The sequence below is a fragment of the Haliaeetus albicilla genome, chromosome 21, assembly GCF_947461875.1.
Source record: "Haliaeetus albicilla chromosome 21, bHalAlb1.1, whole genome shotgun sequence".
Taxonomy (NCBI): Eukaryota; Metazoa; Chordata; class Aves; order Accipitriformes; family Accipitridae; genus Haliaeetus; species Haliaeetus albicilla.
Window position 1 is genome coordinate 18602636 of NC_091503.1, and position 26858 is coordinate 18629493.

The following is a 26858-nucleotide window of genomic DNA, read 5'->3' on the forward strand; positions in this document are numbered from 1 at the left end:
CCACACAGCCTCATGGAATAAATCAGATGGCATTCACGTTCAGTTGGTACTGGCTTGACCTGAATTCAACCTATCTGATATAAAGATGAAAATCTCTCCATATCATTATAAAACCCCTTCAACCGTTCATCATCTCTAATTGCTAACTTCGTTATCCCCTAGCTAAGCATCAAGCCAACTATTCATAATAGCTTTATAATAAGTTGCTTCGTTCTCTACAACTCATATGCTTTGTTTTCTCACCTTCTTTGCTTTTAAGTCCTGCTTCGGTCAGAAGAACAAGAGAAAGAGCAAAGCAAACACTTGTTCCCCATTACTGGTCCCTGCACTTCCACTCGGAGGCCAGATTGGCCTCACAAAATTCCTGCTGCTCTCCCATGTGCAGCTGCAGCTAGTGCCCTATATTGTCACAGGCTGGAAGCCCTTCCATTTCCCCCTGTGTTTCTGTGCAGACATCAACAGAGTGATGCCTCTGGCAGCCAGAGCAGCCCTTTTTCATGGGATACTTGTTGTGTTTCCCAGGATATTTGCCTTCTGGCAACCACAGTGTGGAGGTGACATTCCTTCAGATGGAGGTGGTTAGAAGCGTTGGAGGAACCTCTATCAGGAAAGGTTACAAGGCATAATTCCAAAATGTGCATAGTTCAGGATTTCTCAAAGCAGCTAGAAAAATGGTGAAATGGGGCCAGAAACAAAAAGCAGTGCCTTGATGTGAAAAGCTTATTTGCAGCTTATAGTGCATGAGATCTCTCAAGAAAAGAAGCTGCAGGTCCCATGAGGAAGAAAGCCAAAAGGCTTCCCTGGAGAAAACTGAAAAGCTGTGTATATTCCCATGAGGGCAACTTGCCAGCTTCTTACCGAAGGGCTGTAGCATCGTCACGTCCCACTGAAATATCTTACCTGAGTGGTTGAAAGCTGTTACCCTGACAAGCAAGCTTGGTGGCTTTGCAGTTGCAGAGTGCAGAAATATACTCACACACCCCTGTGATGAGCTAGTCTTTGGCCCTAGACTGCCTTTGGTTGTTAGCACAAAGATGTACAAGTCAGAGGAAGATATTACTGATTGAATGTTTTAGAATCATAGAATAATTTAGGTTGGATGGGACCTCCAGAGCTCAAAACAGGTCTAGTTAGATCAGATTACTTGCAGACTTTTCCATTCCAGCCTTGAAAACCAACAGAGATGGAGATTTTACAACCTCCCTGGGCAACTTGATCTTATATTTGGTTGTAAGTAATGAGTAGTCTCGCCTTTAAGCCTTAACCTATTGTGGGGAGGGGACAATATCTTTTTATGGAGAAGCATCTGCTGCAGTACAAGCGTCACAAGAGAATGCAAACTATGTTCTCTCCTGAATCTTCTCACAGCATGGTCTTTAAATACTGCTTATGAACAATAATTTCTTAGTTGCTCATGGTGGTATAAGGAACATAGATGTGCATAGCCTCTTACTATACATTTAGTTGATAGATTTCCAGTTATAACCCATGAAGTGATTGAAAGCTTCCATCTGCTCTTGGCCTCATGATGCACTTAGAGCCTTACCAAAGTCTTGAAGCTGCCTTAAGCTCAGAGGATTACTGCACTAGAGAAATGTTGAAGAAGATCATTAGGACAAAAAGTCTGTTAAAATATCAGACTGCATTGTATACTGCAGTCCTGAGCTCTGCTGGAGCCCCTTAGAATTTCTGTAATATAAAGTAATAAAAAAGATCTGCACTATTTTGCTGCATTTCCTCCACTGCAAATGAAATGCATATTGTACTGCAGACTTCCTACTTCAGCCTTCAGTCACACATTCTTCTCTGGTTTAAACCTGTGGTAAAAGCAAAATCTTGCTTTTTGTGCTACCTTTGCCCCTGAAGACTTAGGTTTTGGCAGATAGGCATTATGGATCATCCAGGTGGAGCAGCTGGATCCATAAAACCTGGAAAAATAACAAATTTTAGGAGTAAGTTCTTATTTCTTATGAATAATTTACACATGATGGCTAAGATTTCAAAGAGTAGTATAGGTATGTAGTTATACATTATGACAATGCATCATTGAGAAAGCTGAATTAGTTTTTAGCTGTTAATATTTCCTCCTTTTATAAAAGGCCCTGAAAAATTACTAAAATCTAGTCTGGATCTTGAGGCTTTATAATTATCCAATGGGCAGATGATAAAGAGCTCGGCAAATTTCACATTAAAGTATGTTCCAGGATTTCAGCAAAAACTGATTATACAGCTATTTCGCCAGATCCTTTAGCACACTGCAGCTTCTTGCTATTCAAGGTTTTAAAGAGACAAACAATGCTTAATATGGTCTTGTGTCAGCAAGATGCGTTGATGGCACATGTATTGTCTGTTGGTGTTGTAGAGACTAGCCTGGTTATGTTAAACTCTGGGGACAGTAGGGGAATGATGACGTGGGATTGATGTAAAGCCAAACTTTTCCTTCTGCTTTGTGCTTCGTACCAGTCCACAGCAAAAGTACAAGCAGCGACTAAGAGATAGGAGTCTGATGAAAAATGACTGGGCTGCAGTAAAGATAATAGGGGCTAAAAGGAGGAGAGTAAGACTCTTTTTGCTGCTTTTCTTTGGAGCAAGTGAAAAGCACCTCATGCAGATTTCTGTGCTGTTCAGAGGAGCCTGTGTTTATGGTGAAGGAGGAAAAGACAGAAAAAGATGCTCATTATATTGTCAGAAGCTTCTTGCTTCATTTCAGTACTGCAAGCTGCTAGCTCACTGGGAGATATGTATAGAAACTGCATGCTATTCCTAGGGATTTATGTTGTCTTTTTTTCCTAATTTGAGAAAAATGTGAGTGCTCATTGAAGTGAGGAGATTGACAGTGTGTGCTGCTGCCGGGCCCAGTGGAGGCAGATGCTTATGAAAGCTTCCCCCTACAGCTTTGCCAGCATACATACCTTAATCGTCCTTTGCAGCCGCCCTGTAGTCTTGGCTCCTGCACTGTTCGTGTGTAATTACAAAGTGCTTTTCAGTGGTGGGGAAGCCTCTGAAGGTTGGGAGGGTCTGTCAGTTCAAAGGCACCCTGAAAGTTTAAATGTCTATTCACAACTTTGCTAATCTTCTCTCTTTTCTTCCTCCTCCCCTTTATCTGCTTTCTCTTCCGACTCAATGTTGCTTCCCTTCGCCTTATGTTCCCTTCTGAATTTCTTCCTGCCTGCCTACTCATTTGTACCTCTATAAGACCCCATGAACATTTAGCTTGCTTCTTCAGCTCAGCCTCTCATCCTCTGTCTGAACTTGGTCGGGGTTTGACTTTACTGGACTTGCCGTCTGTCTTTCCCTACATGTCCATCTTTCAAAGCTTTTGCATTTTATGACTTTCTCAGATTGCCTCAAACATGATGGCACTGGAAACTACAAGAACCATAGCAAGCTGTTAAACTGAAATGAAACTCATTAGTTCTGTGTGGCTGACCCAGCGGCCCACAAGAGATACGGCAAGTCCCAGGTTGTTGGCCTGGAAAGTTTGGGTAGGAGTGTAAAACTGCGTTACTGCAGATGAGCTCTTTGAGGCTAAGTCTGCAAAACTTAATTCTTCTTCATTTGCCTTTTATTTTTTTGTGTGAAAGTGTTCCCTAAATGAGCGTGCTTCATGCACAGTCATATCCCTGACCTTCAAGTAAACTGTTCTGAACTACAAGCAACAGACTTAATATGAGTCATTTATAAAGGCAAAAAATCCAGTCATCCCTATTATGTGCTGATCGTAACTTTGTCCACTGTAGGCTGGTGATCTCAGTAGCCAGTAGAGAGTTCCTGAGATAGTAACTATCCATTTAATTGCTTTGAAATAAATCTTTTGGTCTGTCTAGCAATTTCAAATCATGCTCTTACTTATTTTAGATATATTGCTTCACCAAAGATTCCTGCAGTCTAATCCTTCTCCATAATTTTGTCCTGAGAAGCAACAATAAAAGTAAGGATTATCAGTAGGGAATGTTAGTCTGTGTATATTCTTAGGGAAGCCGTGCTACTTGATATCATCAGGAATTAATTTGATTAGTCATGTAGACAGAAGTGCGAGGGCAATTTGCGCTGAGAGCAATGCTTGTGCAAGCTGATTGACTTCATTGCAATTGCCTGTGATGGAAAGTTCAGTTTGACCTATTTTCTTAAATTTTCCTTAAAGCCAGATGACTCAGACCTTTCTGGAGCCAGGGCAGACAGAGCACTGTGTATGGCTCAGTCCTTGAGTGCCTGTAACAGGGAACGGAAAGTCTTAGACCTCTGGGATTTTGTGATACTCATGTCTATCCCCCACACTGTAAAAGGAATAGAGTTTCATGATATCCCAAGTGGCAGATCTAGAAAGACTGAGGTTTTCTTGGGTGTCTCAAGTTGATCACCCAAGATTTTCAGGCACTAGCAATTACAAGTAGATTTTTTTTCTCAGCAGTGTTTCTTTTATTCCCATCTTGAGACATCTGCAATTCTTGAGAAAATAGCAAGAAAACCACAGTGGCATCCTGAAAGGTGATGACCATGACCTGCTTTACTGAGCTTTCTTTGCATGCAGGAGTCTCCAGAGACGGCTGTTCCCAGTCGTCAGTTTGTCACACACAGAAAACTTGATTGGTTCCACAGAGTTTCAAGTTTCTCCATTGTGTGTTGCAAATTTGGGGCTTCGGCTGAATTTTCCATGTTATTTTGAGTCAAACATTTGATTTTGTTCAAATTAATATTCTTGTTATGAAACAGTTGTAATGCACATCTCTGGAATCCTCTTATGGCATTCTTTGCTTTTCAAACACATAGTTTTACTTGGAGCCAACAAAACCACAAGTGTCTAGTTTCTATACCTGTAGGAAGCTGTATAAAACTAACCCATGATGTGGGAGGAGTTCTGTCTGTTAGCCACCCAAAGGTGGCCAGTACTTGACTTTATTTACTGTAAAGGCTTGGACTCCTCATCTGGACCTTCTCCCTCCCTTTTTCATGGCTAGGAGCGTTTCTGACAAGAATAAGTCATATTCAGTTTTTCCCCTAGGGTCTCACTAGACACACAGGCGTGCACACAGGCACACTCTGCCTTCTCCCCTCACTGAGCTTTTTATAGCATGCTGTGGGGGAACATAACCTTGTGAGGAATTATAGATGCAGCCAGATACCTGACTGTGGGTTTGGTTTTGTGGGTTTTTAAAAAAATATTTTTCTGCACCTATATATGACAGGTCTGGTTTTGAGGGAGGAAGGCAGAAGGTGCAGAGCTGTTTCTCTTTTTAGGAGCAGAAGGAAGAAGGTATATTTGGGGGGGTGGGGTGAAAATCTTAGCGTGTATTTATTCTCCCGGTGTCAAGCAGGGAGTAACTAGCGAGGAAGCTGCTGCATGTTGTGAGTCTTGAGTGCTATTGTATTTTGGTTTATGTTAAGATGTGCAGTCATGTGAATTGCTAAATCAGCCAGGCAGAACTTAATTCAGATTCCTCCTTGGTTTCAGTCTCGTAATTGCACTGAGGTTTTGGAACTGCTTTTTGTTAACTTCAAGATTGCAGCTATATCTATACTGAGGATGCAGCAGTGCTACTGAGTCCCAGTTCATGCCTCTGCTCTATCCTGTGTCTATTATCAAGGTAAAAATGGTGTAGGCTTCCATTCCTCTGGAAAGCCAGTTATGCGGGATCTGCAAAGTGCTCCTAACAGATTACTAAAACGCCAGGGCATGCCACATATGAATTAGATATAAAAATTCAGAGTGGATTTTTCTAAGATGGGAGATAATGACCTTATTAGGACTGTAGTGACTAGTGGCTCTAGTGCTCAGACTTGCAGTGACTTTGCTAGAGCTAGAACGTCACCTATAATTTCAGGGTAAAGATTGTCTCTTCCTTTGAGTGTTGTCTAATGCTAATGCTTGCTTGTTCAGCTGTTTTACAAATCCAGACTCCACATTGGTTCATTGCTGGTGTTTACCCTTAGCTTCATCAGGCCTTTGTGCGTTAATTACACGTTATGTTTGGGCATTCAAATGGCAACTCAGCAACTTTCCGCCTGCCCTGCTGGGTAGGATGACATCTTCCTTTTTATCCTTAGAAGTCCTTTACCATCAGCAGTTCTTCACACTTGCAGCAAACAGGTGTTTCTAAGCTTATGTGGTTTTTTGTGTATAACCTTTTCTGTTCATTTTTATCACACCATATGGTATCACATTGAAATAAAGCAGGGCTTCTCCTGAATAAGGAGAGATCTCCATCATGGCAAAGCGTGTCCATAGGATGTGGAAAGCCCTACAAGTAGAGCAAGAATGAGCCATGTGATGCTTCAGCAGTGTTGCTGAATGTAGGAAGGCCAGGAAAGGGCATTTTCTTTCCTTTTGTCTCTCTTCAGTTTGCTTTTGTTTGTGCGTCACTCATCACCTGGCTCTCTTGGGCTCCTGACTGCAAGGAATAGCTGGGATTGTTGCTTAAGAATGTGTTGATAGCTGCAGAACTAAAAAGGTCATATTCTATTTTGGCCTGCAGGAGTCTCAGGCTGATTCTCTCTCCTCCTTGCCCTCCCAGTTTTGCTGATGTGCCATGCAGTAAGCAGAAATATGCAGAAATACTGTCAGCCTAGCACCCTGGAGCCCCTGCCATGGACCAGAGTCCTGCTGCACTAATTGCCTGGCAAAGAGAAAATACTTGGGTATCCAGGTTTGAGTTGTGGCTTGCAAGCAGAAGGGTTCTCCACCTGGCAACAAGCTCCTCTTGCAAATATCAGCTGTCCTGAGGTGGCTTTTGGGGCACTTTTTGGCAGTGCATAGAAGACGATGAAGGGCAACCAAGTTGGTGAGGGGCCTGGAGCACAAGTCTTATGAGGAGCGGCTGAGGGAGCTGGGGTTGTTTAGCCTGGAGAAGAAGAGGCTGAGGGGAGACCTGATCGCTCTCTACAAGTACCTGAAAGGAGGTTGTAGTGAGGTGGGTGCTGGTCTCTTCTGTCAGGTGGCTGGAGATAGGATGAGAGGAAATGGCCTCAAGTTGCACCAGGGGAGGTTTAGGTTGGATATTAGGAAAAATTTCTTTACTGAAAGGGTTGTCAGACATTGGAATAGGCTGCCCAGGGAAGTGGCTGAGTCACCATCCCTGGAGGTATTCAAAAAGTGCGTAGACAAGGCACTTCAGGACATGGTTTAGTGGGCATGGTTGATGGTTGGACTCTATGATCTTAAAGGTCTTTTCCGAGCTAAATGATTCTATGGTTCTATGCTACCAAAGGGGGTGCTGTGTTTGTGGCTGATTCCTCTGTTGTAGTCAGTGGATCCAATTGTACATTCTTTCCTCTTCGCTCCAAGTTGGTCAGTTTGTTTCAGTATGTGTAATACAACATTAATGTATGCATTAATCACCAGCGCAGCTGGTAATTAGTTAATTTACCTTTTATCTCTTTATTCTCACTGGGATTCATACTACAGTGGGCAGAGGAAATAGGAAGGAAAGGAAAATATTTAGAAAAAATTGCCAAGTACAGGGGCATCCATGCAGAAACATCACTACCTAAACAGACTGTAAAACAAATGAATCATGGTGTTTTGGTTAGAAAGACTAAACTGCTGAGAAGTGATGCTGCCTTGTTAGACTTGCGTTTATCTAGCATTTTCACCCAGATAGTGCCATTCTGTTAGCCGCAGCTTCTTCAGGGGAATTCTACAGCTCTCCAAGACAACCTTTGTATTGAAGAAACGTGGCTGTGAGGTTCCCACACAATTTCTAATGTCCACCTCTTTGTGCTGGAATCAGGAGGGAGCCTGTCCTGCCTGCACAGAAACCTCCATGTTGTTCAGCTGAGGGGCTTAGGGCAGACTTCAAGGGTGTCATCACTGGCATTGGGCATTTGCACAGTGCCACAGCTTGGAGAAAGAAGTAAGAGGAAATCTTTTCTGTGGTGTGGACGATGCAGTCAAAAGCTTGCCTGCTTTTGGCTGCTTGGTTCTAGCATCGCTTTTTGCTTTCATAGGGATTGTCTGAGGGCACAGTGTCCCAAAAAAGACTCTCAGCCAGGTGATCTGTGACAAGGGGGAGACATGTTCCAAGGAAAAAAAATGGAAAGCGAGGGTGGAGTCTCAAAGATTTGGATGCAGACATGAATCTATATCTCAGTAGTCATCTGTTCAAAGGGGATGCTGCTTTCATCTCTTCTTATGGACAATGGAAGTGGCAGTCTCCTTAATGGCAAAAGCTGCGGGGGAAGGAACGGAAGGTACATATGGTTTTCCAAGCTTATACAAGAAGCGAATGTGGGCTGGGAATAGGATGCAAGTTTGTTGATTCACTGTCAAATAAGCAACTGTCTGACATCCTCTTCATTGATTTTGTTGTCCAGTGGGCAATAAAGTTACGCCAAGGTTTGTAGCCATGTATTAAGGCAGTGAAAGAGTTATTATGCTTTTTTTTTTAACTTATCTTTAAAAACAAGGCAAAGCAATTCATTTTCTGCAGGAATACTGTAGTACGTTCATTTTACATTATTTGTCCTGGAACTGATTAGCAGCGGCAGCTTTCACCATAATTACACAGATCATAATTAAACATATTTTTGTTTTATGAGCTGTGGCAAACGCAGATTCTCTATAAGGCGGCTCTTAGGAATGAATGCAATTTGCATGTTATAGCAAAGTGCATGTTACGAGAGACATACTAGCAGATGGCTTCAGGGCTTGTTTGCATTCAAAATACATAGCACCTGCAAGCAAAAATACGCTGGGCTTTCTCCATGATAATTTGGGGTTCTCATCCACACGGAATCAGTGTTACCCACTGGACCAGTTACTTAATTCCCAAATGTCCCGGAACGTGTCTGAGCAGCTGGGCTTTTGCAGTCTCCTGCGATTTGCTTGAAAAACTCAGTCCATTTCCAGTAATGTTTGGTGGTTTTTTTGTAGTGTGGAGTACATGTGAAGCTGGACAGAGTCACTGAAGAGCGTTCGACCTGACCTGTAGGAATAGTTACACAGATAGTCTCCTTCCAGTCTCTGCCTGAGAAAGAGGTTGTTCCTATCCCTCTCTAAAAGCTGTTTGGGGTTGGGAGATAATGAGTCACTAAAAATGCAGGGTTTTGGATACTAAGTCTATTTTCAGATCTGAGTTGAGTTTCACGGTTTTAGAATAAAAAGAGTTGGAAGAGGAGGGATAAACACTGTTGAAACAAAAAAGCTTAAGTTTGGAATGAGTGAACTGTTTGGACTAAGCCTGATGGAACATGTTTTTCCTGTTTACCCTCTCATTTTGCTATAAATAGTAAACCTCTGTAGTTGAACAGTCTGTATAAGTGTTCCCCCTCTGTTGTATACAAACACCTTCAGAGCACCTTGAAATATGATTTCATAAAATTTGTCTGAAAAACAGAAACATCAACATCACTGCTCTTTAGCCAAGGAGCGGAGGTATCAAGACATTCTAAGTAATTCAGCCAAGGTCACAGAGGGAGACTGCAAAAGACTCATGACCTGACCCAGTTGTTCATGTCCTAGGTCTTACCCGATTCTCAAACCTCAAGACCATTTGCCTTACAAGACCAGCTCTGCTGAATATATCACTCTAGTTTCCTTTCCTAAAACAGGTGAGGCTCAACACCCCAATACTGCCCTGAGACGGCAGATACGGTATTCCAGTTTTGAGTTCACCCTGCATTTTGTTAGCGCTCATATTTCCCAGATTTGGGGAAGTTGACATTTGAATGTGCTTTCCTTTCCTGACCCATTTCTGTAATGCAGCAGTGCAGAGTACCAGTGACAGACAGCCATGAACTCTAAGCAAGTTCAGAAGGTTGAATTATGGTCATGTCTTCCGCTTACCTAAGTATTTTCTGAATCACAACTGAACTGAAGGTGTTCTCAGAGGCAATGAATAAGGTAGAGGGAAATCCACTGTGAGTGTCTGAATGGCTGTGTGACTGGTGAGGAATCAAACTCTTCTCAGTTTTTTCTTTCCAAATGTGCAATGTAGCAAACAGTGTCTCAGCATCAGGCATTCAAAGGGACGGCTTTTCAGTGCATTAACTCGTTAACTACGTGATACGCACATTTGGGAAATTCACCTGCTTGTTCCTGAATCATTCCATGTTCCCTGTTCTCCTACTGCTTACAGGAAACGGGTGAGAATTTTAGATGAGCAACACATGCAAAAATCAAGTCCTTTGGGGCAACACTTAACCTGAGGTGACCAATTCCATTCAACATCAAACTATATACATAGCCCAGTGTACAGGATGCTTTTGCGTGACTTAGTGAACGGCATGATTCTGCTGAGAACATGCTTCAGCCCTTATTTCTGTGAGGTCTGATAGCACCTAGTCTGATTTGTGAACGCTGCTGAGAAAAGTAAAGCCCTGCAATTTTTGCTGTATGTGGCATCTCAAGGTTTCAACTCCTGGGAGCGCCAGGTGAGAAGTCAGACCTGCATCAGAATGACACAGAACAAGTAGGTCAGCAGTTTTGTTGCATGCATCTTCTGTGTGTCTGTGTGCGTGCGTGCATTTGAGAAAATGGAAAACCATGGCACTGAATCCTTAAGTTTCTGCTCTGTTTTTTAGGCAAAAGTCTCTGACTGTTTCATGTGCAGCTGAAGAGAATCAGGGCTGCTTTGGCCTCTTGTTGCAGTAAAACATGTGGCAACAATATGTGGTAATGGTGAAGAATTGCAGAATGAGTGAATTTCTTCTAACAGTGAGCAGGGGCTTTGGCTAAAAATAAGGAGAATGGTGTTACTCTTTGCCGTGTTTCCTCTGCCCCAATTGCGCTCTCCCTGCTTAGTGCCTGCCAAACTGATAGCTTGCTGAAGATTTAAAGGAGCAACACTCACATTCCTGTAATAGCTACCAGAATAGCTGAGGTTATCATCTCTTCTTCAGGGTTTCCATCCCGAAGCCTGGAAGACGCAAGCATCCTCACCCCTGCTCCTCCCTCTCTCTGTGTCACAGGCACCGTGAGCTGCTGCTTCGGCAGGTTGGGCACCTTGGCCTGTTTACCGTGCCGTGAAAATAGATGGTATGTTTTGGGGGCAGCTGGGAAGCAAGGGATTGACAGAGCGCCTGGCCGGAGATTATAATCCCCTTTGGATTGGGGGAGTTTTGGAAGCGTGCTGCCCAGGCTGCGGGCACCCAGGGATGACAGGGCTGCTCTCTGGAGCAGCTGCAATTTGGGCAGCAGACGAGGGGGGTAGTCATCCCCCAGATAAGCCATCAAAATGAATTCCGACTGTCTGCGCCTCTCTGGTCAGCCTTGGTCTAGGAGGAGCAGTCCCACTGCGGGGGGGGCTTAGGCTGAAGTCACCAGGCGGTGCCAGCCACTCTCAGTGGCTGTCCTTGTCAGGCCAGGCACCTCCTCTGGCTTTTAAAAGAAGCCAAATGGGGAGAAAAAGCAAGAATTGAAAAGCGGGGGGGGGGGTGTGCAGAAGGGGCGTTGGTTTTCCTGGGGCAGCTGAAGCAGAGTAGCCCTGTTACCCCCAGAGCCAAAGCTGCCCGCTGTCAGCCCGCCGGCAGACCGTTCTTTGTGTGTGTAAAAAAATACGAATTGCGGCGGGACAGGCTGCCGCGCAGCCCGAGCGGGAAGGCGAGGCTGCCGTCTTGGCCGGGCTGAGGGAACGGCAGCGCGCCCGGCGGTGCCCGCCACCACAGAGGGCTTGCCAGAACCGGGGGGGGTACGGGAGGAGAGGCGGGGGGGAGCGGAGGGAGGCTCTGCGCTCCTGGCGAGCGTGCGGCCGGCGAGGTAGTAGCCGAAGCCGTCCTCCGGTTCGCCACCGGCCCCGTGCCTAGCGCCCGCCGCCGGGGGTGTGAGGCTGGCGGCGGGCAGGGCCGGGGCCGGGGCCGCGCCGAGCGTCCTCCACCCCAGCCCGAGTGGACTGGTTAAGGAGCGGGGTCGCGGGGGTCAGCGAGGCTCAGGCAGCGCTTCTGCCTGCTCTGCCTCCCGCCTCCCCTCCTCTTCTCCCCCCCCCCGGCCCTCCCCTTCATCCCTGTTGTGTGTGTGGCAGCTAAACGGTGAGGCGAGAGGGAGCGGATGGCGGATTGCACGCACGCCAGGCAGCCTGGGATGCTTGGTTTTTCTTCTGGCTGCGGGCAGGGCTCGATTTCAGGCATGAGTGGAGAGAAACCTAAAAAGAAAGCTTTCTATCTAGTGAGGATGAAGCCACTGAAGGAGCCCACCGCCACTAACAACAATGTCTCTTTTGTGATACACTGTCACATAGGCAAGGAGATCAAACACATTTGCAGCAACTGCAGTCGCGGGGAGGAAGCCCGTGACGGTGAGTGCTGAGAGCCCGTGGGTGCAGGAGAGAGGCAGGGGAGCGCGTTTGCTTGCATGGGGGGGGGGGTCGTGGACATGTGTGCGCTCCCGTCGGAGGCTGGGATGCTCGGCTTGCCCCTCCACGCATCCCAGGGAAAGAGGACAGGGAGCGCGGGAGGGATGCGCTGGGCATCGGTTCAGCCTGTCGATCAGAGAGACGCCGAGAGGGACAGGTCCCCTCGTTTGCCACAGGAGCTTCGTGCTAACAGTTAAGGCACCAACTCTTTTTTTTTTTTTTTTCTTTCCTTCCCCCCCCCAGTTGCTATAGAAATTGCTGTGTGTATCGATTGTGTTTCGTTCCCATTCCCATGAATTTTAGATAGGGTTTTCTGCCTTGATACATCAACTTTTTCCCTGTCGTGCTGCAGTAGAGTTTGCTTGACTCAACTCAGTATCTGGAAGGACTGGTTCACTCGGAATCCAGCTAGCGTGATTTTCACCATGCTGTCAAATGCATGGGGGAAATTGTATTTTTATTGGAATTAGTATAGTGCTCTTCATCAGACAACTGTTCTCATCCCTTCCCCCTCTCCTTTTGAGCAAAACCTCCAGAGGGCATTCAGAGAGTGACGGTGTAATCAATCACAGGTGTTGCTACAGGTAAGTATATGCTTTTTATGTTTCTGGGAATGCAAATATTTGAAGGCAACAATGACAAATTATTTGAATTTTGCCAAAGTCAGCAATTAGGAGAAGCTGAGAACTAAAAGGAGCATAAAAGCATTCAGGCAAAAAGCAGCCTCACAGATGTTACCCCACGTTCTTGTTCAATGTTGTATTACTTCATTTTGCTGTGTGGTTTTACATGTTACTTGGGATTGAAGGCACTCGACTTAGGACTCCCTATTAACTGATGTGGTAGACAGATCTAATCTTCTGAAGGTCAGGGAAAGGCTTTTTTTGTGATAAATGTGAATATGGAATTGTTACTGTTTTCTGAGCTGAGGTTCTCAGTAGTTGTTGGCACTTCATTTTTCACCTTTTGTTGCTGAGGGTGATATTATCATCATCATCATTATCATTATTACTAAGTAAAGCTGCTGTTATTTGTTCTGTGCAAAAGAACAAAATATTATTTGGGATCTGAGGGTCCTTTGTCAACCACAGGTCTGCAGTTTAATGAAGTAACTGTGGTTTTGCTAATGTCTCTTCAGAATTAGCATCCTGCTAGTGTGATTATAGTTTCCTTTGATTAAAAAGCAGCTAAAGCTGAACAGAATTGCTTTCAGTAGAAAGGGAGAAGATAGCCTGAGAAGCCTGAAAACCCACAGTGGGTTAAGCACTCTTACTGCTTATGCCACTACAGCAGAGGGAAGAATGCTATGCAAAATGTTGAGTGTTTTCTTTCCTCTTGTGTGTTGCTGGTGACAGCAAGCCCCATAGATATTAAATGAAGGGCTACGTGCAGCAGCAGCAGGTACTTTATACTATTAGCGCCGTTTATTTATCCTTAAAAGCAAATTAAGCCATTTGTTAAAAATATGCTTTCCTAGATTAATTGAATTGACCTAAAACTCAATTGCATCAACACCTTTTGCTGGAGTTGTTTTGCAACCTTGTACTTGAAACCTTAGCACAGTAATAAAAGAACATTGCTTTCCTCCCTTTTAATGCACACGTGTATGCATGGATGCTTACAAATGTATAACTCCAGTTACTTGTACTTCTTAACAAACTAATAGGTATGTATTTAAGGACTTGGCTTCCTTTTTTATGTTTGATTATTTAGCTTCAAACCATTAGATACTCTGAGGGGAGGGTGTGCCTCTTGAAAGGAGATAATCTAGTAACCCTAGAGAGGCAAATAGAGCAGAGAGCTTTCTAGCCAGCAGGCTTCCAGAGCATCTCATCGGTCCATTTTCACCCCGCCTTCTCTGGGGTAGGATTTCATTCCACCTCATGCAAATAACTTTTACGGTCATGATGTAAAAAGTACGTAATACCAGTACAACCTTAATCTTTTCTTTCCCACCACCTTGCACAGATACAAGTTTCTTTCAGAAAGTAAAGAAACTGTAGTCCCAGCAATGCTGGCTGAGCAGGCTCACTGGCTTGACTCTGACACATTTTTCAGGACTGAAAAATGCCAGTTTTTTCCTGGTTAACAACTGTTCTAGACCTTTTGGGGTTTGGGGGGAAAGATGATACAATGAACTGAAATTATGATGTGATCGTAATATCAGCAGGACAAATCAGGTAAAAACATGTGACCAGCTCAGGTACGGAGAAACCTGTAGGGATCTCGAGATGTCTGTGCATCCTCACAGTTGCACAGCCTAAAGAGCACCCGGAAAGGGGACCCTTAGTACTTTTTATAAGGGAAATGCATGTAACTTTGCAATGTGGACACCCCCACCCTCCTATTCAAACCTATATATAGTTTATACATGGTCTTGCAGGCCTGAAACTGCACTAGTGGACCCAAAAGTACTGTGTGGGTCCTGTGAACCTGAGCAACTATTACATTTGTGAGAACTGTGTACAAAGACCAGGATTCAGTCCTTACAGCATAGGCAACCCAGTGGGATGCATTGATTTAATGCTGAAATACCCTCCAAATCCAGTTACAAGTCTTGGATTCTAGTCATCGTCTTAACTCTGCATTCTCATCGTACTACTCCACTGGCAGAACTGGAGAAGGAAAATTCATGCTGAAACAGAGGGAAATCCTTCAAAGACCACTAACTAATCTAGAAAAAGTCGTGACTAGGAGAATAGCAGAAATAGCTGTGAAACCAAAGGAAAAGATGGAGGCAGGTGCTGAGTCGTATGATATCTTGGAAGGGAGGCCATGTAATTTCAGAGAGAAGTTGCTGAAGGAATTCAGACATGTAGATGGGCTCACTGAAGTAAGGATAAAGGGAGTTGATGTGGTTGCAGCATTTTGATGAGGTAAAAATAAGTGAGAAGCTCAAAGAGAAGCAGGTTGTTACAGTAATGCAGATGGAAGCGGGAGATGCTTTAGTCATTGGACTGAATGGAATAGATGTATTTAATGCTACTTTAGGTGGAAAATGGAAAACGGGGGGGGGGGGGGGTGTATAAAGCACCAATACTGCGAGTTTGGGTGACAGATTAGCAGAAATTGTGTTGGAAATGGAGAAGTGAAACTGTATGTGAGGGAAGAATGAGGTGTGTGGTTTCATCTGGTGAAGTTTGAGTGGCCACAGGACATCCAGGACAGGATGCCAGAGAGGCAATCAGACATGGTAGAATGAACTAAGAGGGAGAGGTCAAGTGTAGAAAGATATGAGTCACCTCCAGGATAAAAGAGCAATCACGTCTGAGCTCTGAATGCTGCTAGAGGAGGGCTGCGAGGGAGATGTTGGGAGAAGCAGGGTGGTGAAGAGTTGCAAAAGTCCCAAGAAAAGACAGACAAGAAGTGAGGAGACAACACAAGTGGAGGTATTTTGAAAGTACCAGAAGCATGAAGGGGAATGAAAATACCTTCTGAACGTAAACGTGGGAAAGTGACTGATAAGCTTGTAGAGCAGAAGGAGCTAGAACTACAAAAGATCAAGGTGCACCGGGACTGTGCGATGCTAAACATCTCCTGGTATGTACAGAGCACTTCTCAATATACTGATTTCAGTCGTCCCTGGGAGGGTTGTGGGTGGCAGTGCTGGGTCGTGGCAGATGACTGATGAGCAAGGGAACAGCAGTTAGAGGAACAAATACAGGGAGAAGAGATTTGGATGGGTTTTAAGGTGTTCATACACTGAAAACTGACTGCAAATCTCAGTCTCCTACAGAAGTCTGAGCCTGGATGTGGAACGTGGTTTAGACACATCTCTAATTCAGTGTGGCTAGAAAGAACTGTAGAGGTTTCAAAGGTACTCAGAAATGACCTAACTGGAAGAGCAAGTGGAGCAATTGAAGTAGGATGCTTTTGATTTTTATGCAGAGGATCTGACAAGAAAACTTAAGTGGAAAGCAGCTACCTAACAGTGCATTGGAACAGAGGGACTGCACAGAGAAGAGCGTTATTTTATCAGTGACAGATGAGGGTTCTCAGTTCAGATCCCACCTCTGCAGAGGATCTCTGGGCAGCTTCGGACATGTCCATCCGTGTATCCCTCCATACCTAAGTTCTTTGTCTGTAAAATGGAGACAGTGGGATTTCCTTTCACCTGCCTGCTGGTCTGTAAATAGACTATGAGTCCTTTGGGGCGGGTGGCAGGGGGGCTGTCTCTTGCTATTTGCATTCCTAGTGCCAAGGACTGTGGGGCTCCAGGTTTTTGGGGTCTCTAGGCACAAGTGTAGTGGAAGTATAAATAATATTAAGGATCAACATACCCAAAAGGTTTCATTCAGAGCTCAAACTCGGTCTGTTTATTGTATGCTCTTACACTTCAGGGTTTTGCTGTTTAAGTAGAAATTATTCCTTCTCTTATATGTGTGAAAATCAGTGTGGACTGAGATACTGTTGCTGTAGGAATTCCAACACTTGTTTTTCTGCTGCCATCCTTCTAGAGCTTCCAGATAAATATCGTTTCCAAATGGAAAGGGGGATCTGGGGGGTGGTTGGGGGGTGGGGGCGATGTGTGATTCCCACCTGGAATTGAAGACTCAGGTTTTTTTTTTCAACCAGGAACTTTGAGAACATTTACTTTATCATCACTTAAGAGTTTGTCTCTGAGGTGATTATTTTGCTTCCCACAAAAGTAATTATTAAATTAAATAGTTATCTTCTAGACAAGCTATAATCCCTGCAAGAGCTGTGTATAAAAATAAGTTTTCCTCCACTAATTCTCACATTATTTCAAATGGTAACTGCTCTTCCATTACCATCTCTAGAGTGAGTGCAGTATGTGGCTATGAGGCGTTGCAGTCATTTACAATTGTACCTGTTAAAAATCCTAAAATTTTTTGGCGGAAAAAAATTAGACTACACAGAATGGAAAAGTAGGCACAAAAACAGCGTACCTGGTCCTGCTGTGAAGTGTGGGAAGATGAAAAATATGTTTGAGGTTTCAACAGCTGATATAATTATGCAATGTTTGTCTTTAGTCTCTGAGGGATAGTTACCTTAAAGAAAGAGGCGGAGGGGAAAAGGCATGGGCTTTCATTGCAGGGTGAGATATGTCTCCTTGACAGCACAGATCATAAAATAAAATTGGTTTATTTTTGTCGGTTGAACTCTGTAGCATTTGATTTGGATGAATATGGTGCAATGCCAGAGAAAGCTGATGAGATTGAGCAAATATATTCCACATTCCAACAGGCTGCCGGGGAGCCGGGTGGGACACTTTGCTCCCACCAGCATTGCTTTCTGCTGGGGAAGATACGAGCCCTCAGCGTTTTGCAGGCTCAGAATAAATGTGCCCTTCTAGGAGGGTGTGATTCCTAATCATGGTAACTTCCAGATGGCAAAATCCCAAGGCAGGCAGGACATGATCTTACCTTTCCTTTACCAGGGAGTAGGGAGGGTAGAGTCCCAGAGCCCCGCTCCCATCAGTGTGTCTTGCGTGTTAGGGACTAACAGAAGCTCATCAGTTACGTGTGGTTTTGTCCTGAGATCAGAGACTACAAGGGCTGTGCTGTGCTGGTGTGGCTGGGCATGGCCTGCAGGCAGGGAGGAGAGGGACCAGGAGGAGAAAAGGAAGAAAAAGGTTGTAAGAGAGCGTACCTCTGTTTTATACGCTAAGACCAGCAAATGGCTGGCCTGAGATATGTAAGGCTTTCCTTAAATACTAGTAGTTATTTCAGTTGGCTAGTGTGCAGTAAAAGAAAAGGGATAGGGAAGGAGAGGAGGGATTACATCTTCTACCTTTTATGTCCCAAAATAAAGCTGAAGAAACACCACCAAGCCTGGGGCAAGTCACTAACTGCTTGTGCATCTCTGTAGTGACTAACTCTTATCCTGTTAAACTGCCTGTAGCAAAAACTGCTGGCCACCAAGTAAGCCAGTTGTGTACCATTCCAGGCAAGGCTGTGCTGGCAATGGGAAGTTCACAGCCAGGCCTGCACGGGCTGTCACCCAGCAGAGCTCCAGGCTTACTTTGAAGAGCCCTGGAAGATGCCTTGTCCAAAATTGCAATATAATTTACATTATTGACTGAAACTGTAGGAAAAATATAGGTAGTAAGCGAGTTCTTCGCTTCAGTAAACTAGATAATATGGGGGGAAAAGGTGTACGCAAGATTGGGTCAAGCTTACGCAAGCAGATGTCCAAGTCCCTTGTTTTGCAGTGAGAACACCTGTATCCCTACTGGAGAAACATTAGCCACCTTTTCTGGGAACTCTGTATATCTGTGTCATTGATTTGAGGATTTTTAGGAATAAAAACAATAAAAATGATGGAATTGGTCACAATGGCTCAGCACCCTCTCATTTTTATTACACGGTGTTGACATAAGGACACTGATAAGAGGACATCTCAATTCTTCAGGTCTTTAGAGAACAGATGGCTGGCCTGTTTCAGTCCTGTCTCTTCTCATTGATTTTTCTCCTTTTCAATGCTGTAACTCAGTTGTCGTCTTTTGGTAGCATCTTACCATCCTAGTCTCTATTCTGAGAACCAAGTTTAAAGTCTTGGGATATGTAAGCCTCTTAAATGCAAAGATCGGGGCAACACTGAACACATGATGAAAAATCAGTTCCTTGTGGGGAGTTCGAAAAAGCAGATAAAATGCCATCAAGTATGATGAAAGTAATACAGTGGTTTTCCTGTATTTAACAATAATGCTCTTAATAATGCTCAAAATACTCTTAAGTATTTGTTGTCATCTTGAGTAGTGTGCCTAGTTTTGATTCTTCTGTATCGAGTTAGATACATCAGAAATATACAGAATTATTTGATAAACCATGAAAGGCCACAAGTTTTCCATGTGTAAAGGGGGGAGGCAATGTGTTAAAAAGGGGGTGAGATGTGGATGATGGCATAGATCACGAAGGAGCAGGTTCTTGTCTCGCTCTGCTCTTACCAGAGCACTTCAAACCACCTGATACTGACCTGGCTGAACAACCTTGGCTTTCTGTGCCTTTTTTTGCATCATCCCTATGTCCTATTTTATGTTTTGATCCCTGCCCAGGTGGGCAGTTAGTTTCCATTTCTGTGTTTTGTCTTTTCTGAGTACTTCCCTTACTTGCTTAGAGATGTTTCTCTTAGAGGATGGTTTGCACAGCTGGCCTCTTTCTTTTTTGAAACTTGGGATTCTTTAGAAGAAAATGAGATACATGGAAGTACCTTACTTTACATCCGTGATTGGAATTTTATTCATTAATATCATCACTGCCTGTCAGAGCTAAGCAGCAGAGAAATACTGTTTATGTAGTGATCAGAAGACTCAGTATTCTGCCATGTGACATCTCTTCCTTTCTTCTTTTAGTTTGACTCATTCTTTTCATTTAGTTTGTAACCACTACTACTTATATCAGTTTGCACTATTATAATACCTTCTGCCTCTGTTTAGAAATGAGAGTTCATATCATATCATATATCAATCATATCATATCATTAAAAGCAGCAGAGTTCATTTATGGGCTCCTTGACTGATGAGTAAAACCTATCCTTTGAGTATACTGTTGTATTTCTAACATTATCATTCATTGCTGCTACCTCAGCAAAAGAGGTAGACATTCTACATCAATTTTTGTACTGTAAGATTTTATTTCTTGATCCATTTCAGTAGCTGGTAGTAAATGTATAGCTATTCCTTTGTATCTCCCAAGATTGTCTTGTTGTGATCAGAGAATACTGAATTTGGCTTCCTGTTGTTATCACCGTATTCAGCTCCCAATTAGCTAGAACGTAATTTCAGAAGTACAGTGTAAGTGTATGTGGTACCACCTTGCTAACAGTCTGCCAGGATGTCTAAGATTAATTGGATATGTTCGTAGTCTGTTAAATTGATCACGCCAGGTCTCATGCATTTTCTCAAATCCATTAGCCAAAACCCAGCATCAGGGCACCAGGGCAGTTGAAGGGCAGCACCAAAGCGTGCAGTGGTTAGGCCAGCTCTGGCTGGATGTTGCAATCACTTTTTTAGAAATTGGAGGGTACTATGATGTTTGCCATTATCTAGATGGATGCAGCAAAGCTGCAAATGGGTGAAGTTGGGACATACTTGGAGGCCCTGTTCTTCCTTTGTGACTTTGATTTACACGCTTCTCGGAAAATAATTATGTTCCTGCCATACCTATAAGCTGGAAAACTGCCCTCTTGCTGCTTTTTGGCTCTTGTGAAGTGACATGAATCTTCACTGGTCTGTTGCTTTTAGTCTCCTTGTCTCAGGAAGGATTGGGCAGAGAGAAATAAGGTCATGTTTGATCTTGTCACTGTCACCTTTCCCTGACTTTCCTGGCTTTGGGTCCAGCTTACTGAAGGTGAGGCAGATCTAGCAGAGCCTCTGCCTTTGGATGAGACTCTTAGATTCAAAAGAAGATGAATTATTTCTGTCACTCTGAAAAACAATGAACATACGGTGTAATTTAAATCAAAGATAAAATCATTCATTACAAAACCACCTGCTGTAGCTTCTTTGGAACCACTAGACATATCATTCCGGCTTGGTTATGCCCAGGCCACCCTGTCTAAAAGATACCCTCAAAATCATAGTGCCCGTAAGCCATCATTATGTGCTGTTGAGGCAGATCTCATGGACAAGCAGCGTTCCTCCACAAAGGAAAGGTCTGGATCCCAAGTGAGAAAAACCACATATAAGAGATGACCAGACCTGACTAACAGCCTCTGCAGATTTTCTCTGCATAGAGAGTGGAAATTTTGAAGGTTTGAAAATATGACTCAGGAATAAAAGCTAAACATTTCCCCAGCTATGCCCCGCTTCTCCCCGAAAAGTAAAGCTGTGTCCAAAGAGAAGAGGAGGGCAGGTTTCTGCATATGTATATGCTTTATAGTGTGCTGACTGGGACACGGACCGGCGTGAGAGACACGCAGGCTCCAAGACGTTGGTTTATGTAACTGAGATTACTAATGTGGGTTTGGCTTTCTGTGATTTATCTGACTCAAACACAGTTTTCCTTGTGAACTCAATGTGTTTGTGCTGTGCATGGAAATCCATGAGCCTAAAAGAAAATAGGGAGATCCTGTAGTTCCAGTGAACTGATGCTTCTTTCTCCTATTCATCTCAAGTTGGCAGAACAGCCAGTTCACTAAGCAGCAAGGCAGGCATCAGTTCACTAATACATTTTCTGGCATTGCATGGAGGCTCAAGAAAGATGCTTTTTGGCAGTATTTTTCTTTGGGGTTATTTTCATTTGTTTTTCTTTCCCTTAGCCTTCTTTGGACATTGGGCCCTGTGTGATAAAAAAAATTAAAATTGCAAGCCTATATGAAGATGGGTGGCAATTTTAGAATTCAGCTGCTCTGAGCTAGTACAGCTATTCACTGTGTTTAGCAAATAAATGAAGATGTTCTTTACCTGCTATGATTCATACATTTCAGATTTTTGCATTATTATTGCTTTTGTTGTATACCAGGCTTCCTTTTTATGTTTGTGCAAGTACCTGCAAGCATATCTGGTTTGTTTCTTGTTTCCTCCCCTTGTAGCAAAATCCTTGGGAGACTTGTCATTCTGAGCACCATTACAAACCTTTAAAGCTTGAGGTACTCAGCCAGATGTTGTGGTTCAGGCCAGTCTCTGACTTGCAAATTCAAACCAAATGCTGTTTAGGTGAAGAGACTTTTGAAAATCAGGTTTGTGTGGCAAAGACTGCGGTTCAGCTGGAAGAGCGTGTGTGCAAGTTTGACATTTGACTTGACAGAAGGGGATCTGTGACACTTGTAGGATGTTGTACAGAACTTTGCCCAAAAGAGATCAGTACTTAAAACTGAGAACATTGTTCCCCATAGGTTATATGGACAGAGGCAATTTGTATTGTCAACAATGCTCAGAAAGGCTTATGTTGTAGTTGTGTTTTGGCTTTTTTTATCTGCTTGGTAGCAGAATCTTGGTAACTTCAAGAGGCAACTTTCAGCATTTAGGGAAGTCAGATTTCATCAGTTTGTTGCTTTGTCCAGTGCCAGCAGTGAAGGGGTGAAAAAAGATTACTTTAATTGTAAGAAATATCAGGTTTTGGTTGGGTTTTATCCTACTTCTGTATTGAAATGAAGCCTCATGCAGATGCCTATCACAGTTACTTTCAGAATGTTGCAAAATGAACTTTACTGCCGATTTCATGGTCAAGTGGCTCTGTGTAGGCACACCCATCACACTGCTGGGGCACTCCGCTCGCATTTGCCGCTCACAAGGTACCACTGGCTCCTCTCAAACCCCACACAAAGGGGTCGTTCCCAGCAATACAGAGGAAAGCCCTCATTAAGACCGTGCTGTAATGTCTTCTCTGCCAATTTCTTTTTCTGTAGGGGAATTTTAGCATGCTGGAAAGGTCCCTTTTACAGCTTTGGCCAATAAAGCCCTCTGACATCAGTAAGGAGGCACGTTTTAGCATGCAACCAGCATGTCTCAACCCCACATGAGAAGGACCACACATAATGCAGTTCATCTCCCTCGCTCGTCCTGCTCATCTGATTAGTCACGAGCAAAGAGCAGAAGGCCATATTTTACCTTTATTTGCAAAGTTCTGATAGCCCTGAGGACAAAATACATTCCTAATTCCCAAGATGGTCGTCCAGTCACTAGATGGCTTGGGTAAGGTAATCCTACTCTTTGTGGCCTTTCCCGTTCACTTTGGTATGGTCAGGATTTCATTCATTTCTCTCTGCTAACATTATTTCCTTGCATAAAGCTGCAGGAACTATTTCAGTAGCTTTTTCAATGATTGTGTTTTCTTGGTTCCCTGTAGTATTTTTTTTTCCCCTTAGCTCTGATCTAAACTCTTTCTCGTTTTCTGAGCTATTTCTGGTTGCTGGACTTGGAATTATTCATGAACTTGAAGCTACGTGCACAAATCCTTCCTTTGACTGTAACATTTCTTCAGTAGATATACCAATTTGATTACCTGATGGGCTCCATCTGTTTTTTAAAGGCAGCAGCTTTTTTTAAAACCAGAGGCTTTCCTCTAAATCTACTGAGCAAGAGCAATAGCCTGCAGAGCTCAGCAACCATGAGGCACCCTAGAACTTAATGCTAAAAAAAGAGGGTGAAAAAAAGTGAAATCATAGCTATGAAAACCACACAGAAATACTCTGTGTATTTTAGCTAGCAGCCTGCCATGCTTTATTCATGACTTTAAAGGAGTCATGGGTATTTTTCTCTCCTTCAGGTATTCATCTCTGAAACTCAAGCCTCTACCATAAGGTCCTAAACAGATACTTCACCATGGCTAAGGGTCTAAACTAACCATTATTTGAATCAACAAAAGAATTCCCATTATAATGACAATCAGCAAAGACTATAAGTAGCTGCACTTAGGTGCTCAAATCAGAAGTATTTAGTCCTTATTTTAAATTCCTGAACATGAATACAGACTGTCTTCTTTCAGAGTCCAGTGAAACATAATGTTTTTGCTAGGCTGTTACTTTTTTTTTTAAACTCATATTTATGCTCATTATAAATGTGCCATTTGGTATAATTACTCTTTTCCTCTTGGCCAACTTCCTATCATCTTCTTTAAAGAACAGAAATAGAAGTTTCTTTTTCCCAAGAGAAGCAATATAGAGTTTACAAGGGAATGGTTTGAGCTTTCTAGCTCTTAAATGAGGTACTTTATTCCTTTTCTCGCAGCCATTAAAGTAATTAAAAACTTAATTTTTTTATCTTTATGATGATAGTGGTGAGATGGTACTATTGTGTTTAGAGAGTTTAATGTTTGTGTAATGCCAGCTGTATCCCCTCCCAACGTCTTGTGCACCCCCAGCCTACGCGCTGGTGGGATGGGGTGAGACGCAGAAAAGGCCCTGAGTCCGTGTAAGCACTGCTCAGCAGTAACAAAAACATCCCTGTGTTATCAACACTGTTTTCAGCACAAATCCAAAACATAGCCCCATACAAGCTACTATGAAGAAAATCAACTCTATCTCAGCCCAAACCAGCACATGTATTGGAGGAGTAACTGGTGTTGCCAGTGGTTGGTGCCCACTTGTAAGGAGACGGTCACAAACACCACTGCAACTGTTCTGCCTGGTAGCATTTTGTTAGTTGCACATAATGTTAGAGCCTAGAATTGGAATAGTGCTGTGGGTATGACTCGTGCTCAGCTTTTTCCTCTGAATTTTTTGGTGTTGTGAGATTTAATCTCCTTCTTCTAGGCTTGGCAAAATATCTTTTAAGGAGGTTTAGAGAGTTGTATTTTTCTAATGCTGTATGCTAGAGGACACAGTTGTGAGTAGGCAGGTCAACTCCATCTTATTGACGGTTTGTTTTCAGTCTCAGAAGCTGAATGGGTTGAATATGGGCTCACCCGGCTCCCAACACGTTTGCCCTTAGAGGCTGCTCCCTTCCAGGTTGCGCACAATGGGCTGGGGCTTACCAAGAGCCTGTTTCTGTAATGGTAACTTAGGAGGGCCAGGTTTGTTCAGCAGATGAGTTTTTAGTATGGTGATGTGATTGCAGTATGAGGAGGATGCCTTAGAGGCAACGCCCTAGATGGGAAATTCTGCTTGTAGCTGCCTTTTACACCAGAACAGGAGTGTTTTATGGCAGTTCTTCATAGGCTGAAACATGGATCCCTCTCACCAGGTGCCTGGCCAGCTCTGCTAATGGGGCTCCATCTACCCATCCATCCTCTCCTGCTTTCTGGAGAGAGGACCTAGGAGACAGCACCTCACCTCTCTCATCTCTCCCCTCATGCCTTGGATAGAAGATCCCCTACCAGAAATGAAAGGGACAGTGAGAGGCAGTATCTTCACTCCCCTTTATTCTCTTTTGTGCAGAACTGGACAGGATCAGGTGCTCAACAAATCACAGCTGTGGCCAGCAGTTTCTTTCAATCCATGAGTGAAGCAGAAGGAGGTTTGGGTTATTATCCCAGGATAAAGCACAGGGAATAGTCTTGGGAGAAGGTTGGTTGTGCTGATGAACACAGATGAACGCCCTAACTATAAGGAGCTGTGCTTCCACTTATGCTTTCTTTCAGACCCAGTAGGTCTTGAATTCTTTAACACAGTTTTAGTAGGATAGATGGGGAGTGATCTCTCATGCATCATAGTATGAAGTGTGGTAGTGTTCCCAAGGAAAATGGGAGATGTGGGCTTGAGCTTTCTCAAGAGGAGGTTGAAAGTGACCCTGTGATTCTCCTGTCTCCCAGTAAGTGCTCTAACAGAAAAGTCCTTGCATCTCATCCTACTTCCTTTGCTTTCTTAGAAGCACAAACTGTGCATCTCCTCCCTGCTTGCTATTTAGGAAGGGTAAAATTTCACTTCCTTTCAAGCTGAAGTTTCTTACCAGAGCAATTCCTGGTACTTGTGGAATTGTCTTTCTTCTATAGCCCCAAGAAAAGTAGGATATCTGGTTTGCTTCTGCTGGCCCTGTTTTTCTCTTGGCTTTTGGCTGTGCTCCACTTGTGGTGGCTTCTCTGAGTCCCGTTTTGGAGCTGCAGAGTCTCCACATAGTGCATGTTGTGCCCAGGACAAGACCCTGTGTGTTCTGTTCCAGCATCTGGGCACCCAGAAGGGAGGAGCTGCAGTACTGTTTATTGGATTTAGCCTCAAATCTATATGTAATAAATGCTTCAGAGTTGGAAAACCCAGTGAGTAATAAGAGCAATAAGAGACGCACAAAATAGCTGATATCAGTGAAATATAACAATCCTTATTTTCTATAATTGCAGGGTTTATAGGAAGAGATTATATAGCTATTGATGACATAACCTGATAAAGTGCTTTTGTTGCAAGTAAAAATCTTGTGTACTATGTTATAATACAGAAAATATTTGGTGTTTGAGAGATTTCATATCAATAAGGACATTTTTAGAGTGATGCATGCAGTGCAGTATAGTTTGCAGAGGTTAAAAAATGGCTTTCAGATTGCAATCAGCATGAATAATTAACGTTTTACGTCAAAATGTGGGGAAGTCGAAAGCAGGGTCCTAAAGGGATTGGAATTCCAAAGCTATTCTTTGCACTTCTGTACTGACACTAGAAATACATATACTGAGAAAGAGAGGTTGCAGCAAAGACCGGAGCTGTACCACAGTCTGATGCCTGTGCTGAAAAGGGCAAGTGTGAAGGGTGAGAGATTCAGTTTACGGACACAATACAAAGTGCTACACACCTGGGGAGCAGGAAGAATTGGTAGGGGTTTGGAAAATGTGAGTGCTGCTTAGCATGCAAAGGAAAGCTACTGACAGCCTCTTCATGGCTCATAAACCCACTATGCTAACCCAGTCAGTGCCATTGCAAATGCATACATCCAGTGGGAGCTGTTGTCAACTGAAGAGGTAATCATCCTCGTTTGGCAAGACTGCGTTTAGACTGCTGCATGCCATGCCTTGTCTTTCATTGGAAAACAGAGCTTTGAGAAGTTAGGAAAAGTTTAAATGGGCAATTCAAATAGTAAAGGCAGGGCTGATGAAAATTAATTCCAGGTGCAAAGGGAAATTAAAGGAAAGTAACAGATGATAATAGAAGAGCAGAAAATGAACCATTTTCCTGAAAGAAAAACAAGGTGTTCTTTTAATTGAAAGTGTTCCCATTCAGGTAAAGAGAAGACATAAGTGCTCAGCAATT

The 26858-nt window shown here is 43.5% G+C and overlaps 1 protein-coding gene across 5 annotated transcripts in view; it reads left to right on the forward strand.

The window, feature by feature from the left end:
* PHACTR1 (phosphatase and actin regulator 1) overlaps window positions 1-26858 on the forward strand; it is a 310963-nt gene that overhangs the window by 149263 nt on the left and 134842 nt on the right. Inside the window, exon 1 of one of the 5 annotated variants that reach the window (XM_069809107.1) lies at window positions 11942-12227. The exons of 3 other annotated variants lie outside the window; for them this stretch is intronic. In XM_069809107.1, the coding sequence (XP_069665208.1) occupies window positions 11981-12227 (247 nt within the window). In that variant the 5' untranslated portion in view covers window positions 11942-11980. Of the gene's footprint in view, window positions 1-11941; window positions 12228-12387; window positions 12869-26858 lie in introns of those variants that run through there. One more of the 5 variants, XM_069809109.1, reaches the window with a different exon arrangement.